General features: G+C 41.0%; 1 protein-coding gene across 1 annotated transcript in view; it reads right to left on the minus strand.

Annotated features, from left to right (window-relative positions):
* The window catches only part of LOC105513499 (chromosome unknown open reading frame, human C5orf42), a 154,390-nt gene that overhangs the window by 5,704 nt on the left and 135,959 nt on the right, over positions 1-12,727 (minus strand). Inside the window, exons 46-49 of the mRNA XM_011944376.1 lie at positions 11,347-11,405; positions 10,519-10,686; positions 9,132-9,256; positions 3,554-3,643 (exon numbers count right to left, since the gene is read on the minus strand). Of these exons, the coding sequence (XP_011799766.1) occupies positions 3,554-3,643; positions 9,132-9,256; positions 10,519-10,686; positions 11,347-11,405 (442 nt within the window). The remainder of the gene's footprint in view (positions 1-3,553; positions 3,644-9,131; positions 9,257-10,518; positions 10,687-11,346; positions 11,406-12,727) is intronic.

The raw sequence follows: 12,727 nt of genomic DNA on the forward strand, positions 1-12,727 counted from the left end.
TTCACCGTGTTAGCCAGGATGGTCTCGATCTCCTGACCTCGTGATCCGCCCGTCTCGGCCTCCCAAAGTGCTGGGATAACAGGCTTGAGCCACCGCGCCCGGCCACGAATAGATCTATTCATCCACAAGATGGCAGCTTTCCAAAAGCTTCTTCCTGGATTAGTGCCAAAGGGAAGGGAGCAGTGGTACAGACAGCTTGGGGATTTTTCTTTTGACTAGCCCCAAGAGTCTGAAAAAGAAACAAAGCTAACATCATTTGGTAGCACCTGCCACTGTAATATCCAGTGTGAGAGCTATGCTCTAGTTGAAAAGGTTTGACATTTTTTCTGCTACTTAAAGACATCAGAGAGTATTTTGAAATGCCACTGAAAGTCCCATGTTAAAATAATTCAGTAAATTATTTTTCAGTAAATACTATTCAGTAAATAATTATTTCAGTAAATATTTCAGTAAATATTAATAAGGAACAAATTTTGAAAAACACTTATAAAGGAAAATCTACAAGCAGATCACAGGAATGCATATGAGAACAAATACTGTGGTAAAAAAGAAAACAGTCATTAAAACAGAAAAAGTGAGACTGAAAGAGAAACCAATGAGTGGTTAAGCAACACAACCACAAGAGTAGGCTTCCACTTCAAAGCAGATGGGAACAAGTGGAGGTGGGGTGCTGAAGTATCCTTCAAGTATTCACGATATGACTAGAGATTAGCAAAGACTACAAACATCAACTAATCCCAACCCCATCTTGGCTACAATTAATTTGGTATCTAGACATTGACACTCTTGTCAAATGAACATGATTATTGCCAGCTAGAAAGAGTGACAAAATCAAACCACTACCTAGTCTGCTAAAATTACAGTTAAGAGTCTTGCATTTTAGGATAAATCTTCACCTATGGGGTATTACAAACCTTGAGAGGCTATCACTGGGTTTCTCTCACCTTGCTTTACCTAGAGATGGTTTTGTAATTTCCTTCCTTTCAGATCATAATGCATTTTTCTAGGGTTTATCTGGGATATCCAATTTGAGATAAAAATATAATATGAGAAAATTTCTGTGAAACTGAGCATGCATAAGTCTTTTCAAGGTAAACTGTCCTGCCCCATTGGACAGTGAAAGCTTTCTAAAGTGAAAGGTAAGTTACAGATCAAGAAGACACCCCACGGCAGAAACCAGGCTGCCAAGTACACTGGCTTCCCTCAGAAAGGAAGTACTCTTTCTCTAGGATGATGGGCACTGACACTCAGTTTCTTTATAACATAACACCAAACAGTGTCTACAGAGTCTAGCCTGAGAAATCTGAAACTGGATGATAAAACTAAACCTATTACCTCCACCATTCCCAAAGAAAATCCTGCTTCTTTTCTTGCTCTACTTGTGTCAATTTGTGGGTCACAGTCTATCTAAGCACTTAAGCTAGAAAGTTGGAGTCATACACATTTCCAACTTTCAGAGGCAGGGTTACCATTGAACAATGAAACAAATATGTACAACTTTCTATGGGCAAGGCCTCATGTTAGATTATAATGACCTCAAGAACACAAAACCCTGGATCTCTGGGACTTTCAAAAACAAAACAATATAATGGTACAAGTAATTTCAACTGTTTTGAGAGGTAACATTGTATTTGGGGAACATTTGATCTGTTGAACTAGACATTGCTAGATATTTGCTTTGAAAAGAATAAAAAGCTATTGAGTACTCTAAACTAGAAAATAATTCATAATGGATAAAAAGGAAAGACTTTGAAAGAGAGAAAAGCTAGCATGGGATTTAGAAGCTGATATGGTTTGGCTGTGTCTTCAACCAAAACTCATCTTGAATTGTAGTTCCCATAATTCCCATGTGCTGTGGGAGGGGCCAGGTGGGAGGTAATTGAATCATGGGGGCAGTTACCTTCATGCTGCTGTTCTTGTGATAGTGAGCTCTCATGAGATCTGATGGTTTTATAAAGGGGAGTTCCCCTGAATACGCTCTCTTGCCTGCCACCATGTAAGACTTGACTTTGCTTCTCCTTTGCCTTTTACCATGATTGTGAGGCCTCCATAGCCATGTGAAACTGAGTCCATTAAACCTCTCCTTTTAAATTACCCAGTCCCAGGTATGTATTAGCAGCATGAGAACAGACTAATACACAAGCACAGGAAATGATGCTTTGAGGATTCAAATTGATCCAAATGACCAGAAACTTGGGTTTTAATGCGTACACGGGGAAAACAGTAGAAAAAGTACCAAATACATCATCTAGAAAATACAGCCATAGACATTAAAAAGTTGATAAATGAGTTAAATAATGGATTACACATAGGTAAAAAGAGATAGGGTAAACTGAACGACGGATCTGCAAAGTAATGAGCTAGTAGCAGAGAAAGAGGCATAATACCAAGCCTAGGCTAATTACTTCGTATTTCTCATCATTTCTCACAGTACATATAAATTAGTGGGGTTTGTTTTGTTTTGTTTTGAGACAGAGTCTCACTCTGTTGCCAGGTTGGAGTGCAGTGGTGCAATCTCGGCTCCCTGCAACCTCCACCTGCTGGGTTCAAGCGATTCTCCTGCCTCAGCCTCCTGAGTAGCTGGGGCTAGGGGTGCATGCTACCACGCCCACCTAATTTTTGTATTTTTAGTAGAGACGGGATTTCACCATGTGGACCAGGATGGTCTCAATTTCTTGACCTCGTGATCCACCCGTCTTGGCCTCCCAAAGTGCTAAGATTACAGGCATGAGCTACCGCGCCCAGCCAAATCAGTGGGTTTTTAAAAAATAATTACCCCTACCAAATTTAGGTCTGTTCTTTCAATAGGGGATAACTGCACAGATTTCGTTGGGTTTAATGTGAGGATCAAGTGAGATAATGCACATGAGGTGTGAACATAATGCCTGGCATAGAGTAAATGCTCTATACCTATTAGCTACTATTGTTATTGTTTTAAGGATATCTGAACAGGTCATTTAACTTCTCTACGTCTGTTCTCATAGTAAGACACGGATAATAGTTACCCTGTTTACCTACCAAGGTAGTTACATATATCCTCACTATTATAATCTGTATTTTTTCCAGGTGAGAAAATTAAGGATACATAAATGGGTTAGAAATTTGTGTAAGGTTGAGTAAGTGGTTAACTTGATTCCATAAAGCTACTCCAAAACTTCTTCTCTGAACCACTGCAGCACAGAGTCACAGCATTCATTCTGAAATCTATATTCGAAATTGAGTGATTTATAATTTTTAAAAATTTAGTATTCTAAGGGCCAGGCACAGTGGCTCATGCTAAAGCCCACGCATAGTCGCAGGACTTTGGGAGGCCAAGATGGGTAGATCACCTGAGGTCAGGAGTTCAAGACCAGCCTGGCCAACATGGCAAAACCCCATCTCTACGAAAAATACAAAAATTAACCGGGCGCGGTGGTGGGCACCTGTAATCCCAGCTACTGGGAGGCTGAGGCAGGAGAATCGCTTGAACCCAGGAGCCGAGATCGCGCCATTGCACTCCAGCCTAAGAAAATTTAGTATTAAGTCTGAGAACTTGATCTTCTTTATCCCTTACCTTTTCGGAAGGTAACTGGAGACTGCATAGCCTTTCTTACTGATGCTTTGGCTCCACCAGCTGTTTTCTGTATGGTGAAAGTGGCAGTTCCTGTACAGACAAACATTATTAATCTTCCATAGGCATTCATGATTTTTATATATATTGTGAGTTATTTGAGGACAGACATCTTCTCCTGATCAGCTCTGAATCTGCTTACCAAGACCTATTCACAGTAGGGGCCCAATAAATGGTGGCTGGTTTGAACCAAGGCGGCAAAACATAAGTGCAGACAAAGAAAGGGAACACTCTGCTTTGACACCTGGTATCCTTCAAGCACAGCCATATTCTTGTTTCAAATAGCAAATGTGTTTTGACGTTTCTGGCAACTGGAAAAGCTAGGAACATAATACACCTCTTAGCAGTAAACACCTAGACAAAATGCCAAGTTAAATTTTATCAACAGAATGATTAGTTTCTTAAACTCAAAGATTAATAACAATCATTTACTTCCATGTTATGCAATATGTTCTCTTATTAATATAATCCTCAACAACTCTCTGAGGTAGGTTTCAGATAACTTATCTGAGGGCAAAAATCAGCAGCAGAGCTGGGATATAAACCTAAGTTCAGGGGATTTTAAAAACTTAGACTTTTCTTTTTTTTTTTTTTTTTTTGAGATGGAGTCTCGTTCTGTCACCAAGCTGGAGTATAGTGGTGCAATCTCTGTTCACTGCAACCTCCGCCTCCCAGGGTCAGATTCCCCCGCCTCGGTCTCCCAAGCAGCTAGGACTGCTGGTGCGTGGGCCTGGCTACCTTTCTGTATTTTTAGTAGAGATGGGGTTTCACCATGTTGGCCAGGATGGTCTCGATCATCTGACCTTGTGATCCGACTGCCTCAGCCTCCCAAAGTGCTGGGATTACAGGCATGAGCCACCATGCCCAGCTGACTTTTACTTTTTTATGCCTAAGATGCTTCTCGGTTACTAATCACATAATCTTTGTATTGTAGTTGACAGAACTAAACATAAAACAAGCAAGAATAACACAAACTACTCCTGGCCAGCCACGGTGGCTTATGCCTGTAATTCTTGCACTTTGGGAGGCCAATGTGGGAAGACTGCTTGAGCCCAGGAGTTTGAGAACAGCCTGGACAACATGGCAAGACTCTGTCTCTACGAAAAAATTTAAAAATTACCTGGGTGTGGTGGTGCTCACCGGTAGTTCCAGCCATTCAAGAGGCTGAGGTGTCTAACACACCACTAGGCACGGTGGCTCATGTCTGTAATCCCATCATTTTGGGAGGCCAAAGCTGGCAGATTACTTGAGGCCAGGAGTTTGTGACCAGCCTGGCCAACATGGTGAAACCCTGTCCCTACTAAAAAATACAAAAATTAGTTGGGCATGGTGGTGTCAGCCTGTGGTCCCCGTTACTCTAAAGGCTGAGGCAGGAGAATTGCTTGAACCTAGAGGGCAGAGGTTGCAGTGAGCTGAGATCACACCACTGCACTCCAGTCTGGGTGACAGAGCAAGACTCTGCCTCAAAAAAACAAACAAACAAAAAAAACAGAAACAAAAAAAGGCTGAAGTGAGAGGATCATCTGAGCCAGGAAGGTCAAGGTTGCAGTGAGCCATGATCACACCACTGCACTTCCATCTGGGCGACAGAATGAGTTCCTGTGTCAAAACAAACGAACAAACTCTTAACAGTATGGAAGCAGGGCTGAAGAAATTAGCCAAAAACTACATACTGCTTCACAAGATAGAAAGCAACATACAGTCAAACTCCCAAGTACATTAAGAAAAACTCTTCATTTACAAATGAACTGCAGTGCATTTGAAAATCTTGATGGAGGCCGGGCGCGATGGCTCAAGCCTGTAATCCCAGCACTTTGGGAGGCCGAGACGGGTGGATCGCGAGGTCAGGAGATCGAGACCATCCTGGCTAACATGGTGAAACCCCGTCTCTACTAAAAAATACAAAAAACTAGCTGGGCGAGTTGGCGGGCGCCTGTAGTCCCAGCTACTCGGGAGGCTGAGGCAGGAGAATGGCATAAACCCGGGAGGCGGAGCTTGCAGTGAGCTGAGATCCGGCCACTGCACTCCAGCCTGGGCCACAGAGCGAGACTCCGTCTCAAAAAAATCTTGATGGAGCCTCACCTCCCCACATGTGCAATGACTGAACTTGACCTATGTGAGTTCAGGTTATCTGTATCACTGACTAGGAAAAGGTCTGGAATCAGTCTTGCCTGGGTTTCCCTTCATTCTCCCAAACACTGGGGGACCTGAAACTTCTGAATGTAGCCAGGTGAAATGGTTGGGTGTGGGTGTGACAGAGGCCACAAGAACAAGGGAAGCCACAGCCTGCTCTACTGAGGCAGAGAAGTCAGAATATCTACAAGCACTCAAGCTGCCTCTTTTATCTTTGCCTTAAAAGACAGGACAATAGCCAGGCATATGGTATTATTCTCTGACATGATATAAATAATACCTGCCTATTAGTATCCTTGAACAATAATTTGTTTATAAATAGCTATGCTTAGGCAAAAAGCTCAATAACTATTTTTTCCATTTATCCATTTGTTCAATGTTTGAGTATTTCATTTGTTCAATGTGAGGGGTAATATGAAGATGAATAAGGGAATACTGCTGCAACGTATTCTAGTATGGGGCATAAAGTTTACAGGTAACAATAACAGGACGCCTGTTGTAGTGCTTTAAGAGGGACATAAACACGTGATTAAGGGTTCAAAGAACAGAAAAATAACTGCTTTGGCCACCATTATCTCTAATTTTCATAGCAACCATGCAGATTAAATATAAGCCTCAATTTAGAAATGAGAATGTAGAATTTCAAGTTGATTATATCAGATTGGACAAACTAAATAATTGAGATTAGGAATATCTTCAGACATACAGAAGTGAGACATTCAAGGTATAAGGGAGCACAAATCATGTCATGCGGTTGGAAAACAAGCTGCTGAGCAGCACAGGTTCTATGGGGAAAGGAGGTCAAGGAAGCAGGAGAACACACAGAGGATGCCTGAAGGCCAAGCAGAGGGTCTAGACATTTCTGCATGGGTATGAGGGTTGCTGAGGGTTTCTGAGACCAGGAGTAGCAGGAGCACCTCCTCAGCATAATCCAGCAAGGGCAGGTGAGATTAACGGAAAGACAGGCTAAGGCCACAGCAACTGTCAAAGCACAAGGTAAAAATAAAGACTTGAAATTGAACATATATAACAGGAAGACATATTTCTGTATAATTCAAGACTTTTTCATCAGATGTTAAGAAACCATCAGATGTTGAGAAACCATCAGATGTTCTTAAAACCTTGACAATTTTAGATATGTGTTTATTTCTGGCAAATGTATCAGGTGTAAAATAATATTTTTTTAAAAAAGTATGGTTCACTATTTTGAAATTTCAGTTTTAAAAGAGCAGTATTTTCTTACTGTAATTTGTCAATCAAAAAAGCCAAGAGCTGGTCAGGCATGATAGCTCACACCTGTAATCCCAGCACTTTGGGAGGCTGAGGTGGGTAGATGCTTGAGCTCAGGAGTTCAAGACCAGCCTGGGCAACGCAGCAAGACGCCCCCCCCATCTCTACAAAAAACTAACAAAGAAACAAAAATTAGCTGAGAATGGTAGCACACACCTATAATCACAGCTACTCGGGAGGTTGAGGTGGGAGACGTCTGTTGAGCCTAGGAGGCAAAGGTTGCAGTGAGTCAAGATTATCGCACAGCACTCCAGACTGGGTGACAGACTCTGTCTCAAAAAAAAAAAAAAAAAAAGCCAAGAACTAACCAAACCATGAAGGGTTTCATCTAAAGAATTGCGATTTATGGAAATTTCAATTTTCTAAATTGAGGCAGCATACTGAAGTGTTGGTTCTATGTGTGTAGGCTCTAGACCCACCCTAGGATTAAATCTTGGCTCTACCACTTCCTAGTTGTATGATCTTGGGCAATTATTTGAGCTTTCTATCTGCCTTGGTTTCCTCGTCTTTAAAGTGGGAACATAATAGCACCTATCTCACAGGGTTGTAATTAAAGAACATAAACAGAACCTGCCACATAATTAGTTGTTATTTTACTTTCTTTTTTTTTTTTGAGACAGAGTCTCGCTCTGTCATCAGGCTGGAGTGCAGTGTCGCGATCTCAGCTCACTGTAACCTCCGCCTCTTAGGTTCAAGTGATTCTCCTGCTTCAGCCTCCAGAGTAGCTGGGACTACAGGCGCACACCACCATGCCCAGCTAATTTTAGTATTTTCAGTAGAGACGGGGATTCACCATGTTGGCCAGGATGTTCTCAGTCTCTTGACCTTGTGATCTGCCCGCCTCGGCCTCCCAAAGTGCTGGGATTACAGGCATGAGCCACCACACTGGGCTTATTTTGCATTTGTAAATGTACACATTTATATTACATGTCAGCTATTATAATACATTCTTAATATATAAACATATTACAAATAACTATGTTTTACTTTAGTAATCAAAACTCAAATATGGCACAATTAACTAAAGAAAGGTCAGTAAATAATGGATATACCTTGAAATGTGGAAAAGAATTTTCAAAGGATAAAAACATGATATTATTTCCATCTGAGCTTCTTAGCATTTCTCTTCTGTGATGTATTCATCCTGCAATCTATCAGAACTTGATTTGTTCAAATGCCTACATCTTTAGCCAGATATACAAAAGAAACAGACTCCCAAAAAAGTTATATCTAATACCCTGACTCTTCAAATGCTATTATAAAAAAGCCATTCGGCCGGCTGCAGTGGCTCACGCCTGTAATCTCAGCACTTTGGGAGGCTAAGGCGGGCGGATCACCCGAGGTCAGAAGTTTGAGACCAGCCTGACCAACGTGGAGAAACCCCGTCTCTTCTAAAAATACAAAATTAGCCAGGCGCGGTGGTGCATACCTATAATCCCAGATATTTGGGAGGCCGAGGCAGGAAAATCGCTTGAACTCGGGAGGCGGAGGTTGTAGTAAGCCAAGGTCACACTACTGGCACTCTAGCCTGGGAAGAAAGAGCAAAACTCCGTCTCAAAAAAATGAAAAATAAAAAAATAGTCATTCAAGGCCGGGCGTGGCGGCTCACGCCTGTAATCCCAGCACTTTGGGAGGCAAGAAGCAGGTGGATCACCAGGTCAGGAGATCAAGACCATCCTGGTTAACATGGTGAAACCCATCTCTACTAAAAAAATATTAAAAATTAGCCAGGCATGGTGGTAGGCGCCTGTAGTCCCAGCTACTTGGGAAGCTGAGGCAGGAGAATGGCGTGAACCCGGGAGGCAAAGCTTGCAGTGAGCTGAGATCTCACCACTGCACTCCAGCCTGGGCGAGAGAGCGAGACTCCGCCTCAAAAAAAAAAACAAAGCCATTCATTTAGAAAAATTCCTAGGGCCTTACTTCAAAGCAGAAAAAAAAAAAAAAATTACAGCTAAGTCTTTATCAATGCTTTGCATTCTGTTCAAATCAGAACTCCTCTTTACTAAGACTTATACCTTTTACTAATGAAAACACAACTTTGGAGACAAGAAGGAATAGGTCCAAATCAGACAATTTACAAAAAAGCTTTAAGTCTTACCATGTGGCCAAGGTGAGCCTTGAGGTTGCCCAAAAGACTTTCTCTTATGGATGTAACTTGGTTTGGACATATATTTGACTTTCCCAGGTCGATTTATTAGAAAACTGTAACCATGTTGATTCTCTCTATAGTAGAAATCACATAATTATTATATTCCTAGAATCTCATATCAGTGATAAACTTTAATATTTCAAAAAGCCCAAATTAAGCTGGGCACAGTAGCGCAGGCCTATAGCCCCAGCTCCTGGGGAGGGTGAGACAGGAGGATCACTGGAACCCAGCGGCTCGAGCTGTGGTGTGCCATGATTGCACCTGTGAATGCCACTGCACTCCAGCCTGGATGACAGAGCAAGACCCTGTTACTTTAAGGAAAAAAAATGGACCAAAATATAGCTCAGATTATATTCACTTGATACTGCCTATTCTGTACCTCAGTGATACACTTAACATATAACTCTCAACAAATTATTCTTTGTATCTCATACCTCAAACTTCATTTTTTTCACAAAATTTTTTTGTGGTTATCTCACTCCCTATTTCAAATTATCCATATACTGGGCAGTTATATATGTATTTAATCCCTGCTTTATTCTAGAAAAGTCTCAATGGGAATCTTTGGTATTGGAAGTAAACTCCACAGTACACACACAAATGATCTGATTACATCTGGGTTTGTGTTGGTAGTATCTCCTCTAGGCTCTTAAATTATGTGATTATGTTTATAATTCTAATAATTCATTTTGTCAAAGGTGGTGATACTTAACAACACTGTACTCCAATTCATGTTGACCTTATGATTATCAATAGAACTTTGCATGTTTGTTGACCATGCATAAGAAATTTTATACTTGGGTAGTTTTCTTCAGCATTCTATGTTTAATTCATTACTGCCTAATGAACTCACATATAACCTCTCTGTAGGTGATTAAAGTAAAATACATAATAGTAGCTACAGTTGAATGAGCATAACTGGGCAGGTCTGGGGTGGGTAGCAGAAAGGGAAGTGGTAAGCAGCTGGGGACTGGCTGTTTCTGCAAGAGAGATGACAAATGGAAAAATAGGATGAGCAGTTAGGAGGCAAATTACAGAGGCAGATATTAACAACTAAAACAGGACTGCACACATATTAAATTTCATACTTCTGGAATACCTAAATGCTCTGTAAGCTTAGTGAGAAATGTAACACAATTTCTGCCTTTTTCCTTGGTGATTATATCAATGTATAAAGACCTCATGATTATGAGACTACTTTTTTTCCTTCACTTTATCATCACAACTCTAAGCAGGGTAAATGCAAATGCACTGAACTTAGGTCACAAAAGTGCTACATTTCTTCTTATCAGGCCTGACATTATCTTGCCAAATGGCATGTCAAACCTTGTCTTACCCTCTTGGAGAAGGGCAGTGTTGACATCTGGAAGAGTGAGTAGGGCTGGGTTTGTTAGGCAATGGTTTCTGTGGTACAGTTGGTAGCTGTACTGACTCAGATAATAGTTCATTCATCAGACCGTATGCTTGTGAGATACGACGACTGTAGTGTTCGGAGAGCAGCAATCTGTAGACAAAGAATTAAGCATCATTTACTAAGAGTCGCTTTTAGTTCATCTATCCAGAGGGAATATAGTGTTTGAAGATCACCTAGCATTTTCTTTTCTTTTTTTCTTTTTTCTTTTTTTTTTGAGACGGAGTTTCACTCTTGTCACCCAGGCTGGATTGCAATGGCACGATCTCGGCTCACTGCAACCTCCGCCTCTTGGGTTCAAGTGATTCTCCTGCCTCAACCTCCCGAGTAGCTGGGATTACAGGCACGGGGCCACCATGCCTGGCTAATTTCACTTAGCATTTTCTTTCTTCAACGCTTCTCACATCCTTCTATTTATCAGGTTTCTGAAAATGATTAGGCAGTATTATTAAAAGTACTTGTAGTTATGGTCTCTGGAGTATTTCCCAAATGCATGTAAATATCTGGGTTGGGAAAGGGAGAACAGCAGAAATAAAAGTCATAAAAACTGAATGAAACACATAATATTTGAAAGCAAATTTGAAAAAAGGGTAGCGAGTCTCATTATTTTCCTTGCAGTGATATCTTCCATAATTTTCTGTTTATTCACAAAAAAGAGACTATTGTGAACACAGAATTCCTAAGGCATTAACCTATGCCTCAGGCAGTAAGGAAGTCAGAGAGAATATACAGGGTTACAGCTACCAAACTCACCTGTCTTTTTCATGCTTCATCTTTTGTCTCAGCCTTATTTCCCTTGAAGTCATGTAAAGCTGCATAAGAAATATCCAGTTGATTCATTATTGTTCAATCCAAATAATTAAACCATTAGACATAATTCTGTTATTGAGGAAACAGTACAAAACACTGTGGTGTTTGATGAAGCTTCCTACTCTAGCACAAAACATAAAAATGTCAAATTAAAACATCATGTAATTAAAGTAAAAACCAAGTTAGGGAGGCGGCGGCGGGCGGATCACCTGAGGTCAGGAGTTCCTGACCAGCTTGGCCAACATGGTGAAACCTTGTCTCTACTAAAAATACAAAAAGTAGCCAGGTATGTGGCATACGCCTGCAATCTCAGCTACACAGGAGGCAGAGGCGGCAGTGAACTGAAATCGCGCCACTGCACTCCAGCCTGGGCGATGGAGCAAGACTCCATTTCAAAATAAAGAAAAATTTAATAAATGGAATGCAAAATCTATTTCCTAGTTCAATTAATATATTTTATTGAGTTAATTAGGAGAGAACCTTATTTGGCTGCACAAAAAATGTGAAGTAGGAACATTTTAGGTGGAAGCGCCTATGCTTTGTACTCAATCTTGTAACTAACCTCACCAAGAGCCTGTTAATAAAGCTGAAATTAGACATTTAAAATCATTATTTTTTATGTTTCTTTTTTTTTGAGACAGAGTCTCGCTCTGTCGCCCAGGCTGGAGTGCAGTGGCCGGATCTCAGCTCACTGCAACCTCGGCCTCCCAGGTTCAAGCAATTCTCCTGCCTCAGCCTCCCGAGTAACTGGGACTACAGGCGCCCGCCACCTCGCCCGGCTAGATTTTTCTATTTTTTAGTAGAGACGGGGTTTCACTGTGTTAGCCAGGATGGTCTCGATCTCCTGACCTCGTGATCCGCCCGTCTCGGCCTCCCAAAGTGCTGGGATTACAGGCTTGAGCCACCGCGCCCGGCTATTTTTATGTTTTAAAATGTTTATCAGAAACCTACTACAGCGAATTGACTGTGACTTGTAAACTCTTCAAGTTATACACCAGAAGGCAAACAACAAATGTCAGACACATACATATTATTCCAGAACATTAAGAACTATTGGTGTGAGTTACATGTGAGGTTCTTTTCACACACAATTATGTATATAAAAATGGACACTCAGAAGTAAACACACTTTTTCAAGGTCCTGTAGAGAAGTAGTCACTAACAAATTAAAGGTCTTATTGATTTCTAATAGAAATTCAAATGAAAATTTTAATTACATTAACACCTCACTAATCCCATCCAAACTTACCCAAATAGAAGTTAAAAAACAAAACAAAAAATGTCTGCAATCTTGAATGAGACCACAAAATCTATGAACCAAGTA

The sequence above is a fragment of the Colobus angolensis genome, unplaced genomic scaffold (assembly GCF_000951035.1).
Source record: "Colobus angolensis palliatus isolate OR3802 unplaced genomic scaffold, Cang.pa_1.0 Scaffold230, whole genome shotgun sequence".
Taxonomy (NCBI): domain Eukaryota; kingdom Metazoa; phylum Chordata; class Mammalia; order Primates; family Cercopithecidae; genus Colobus; species Colobus angolensis.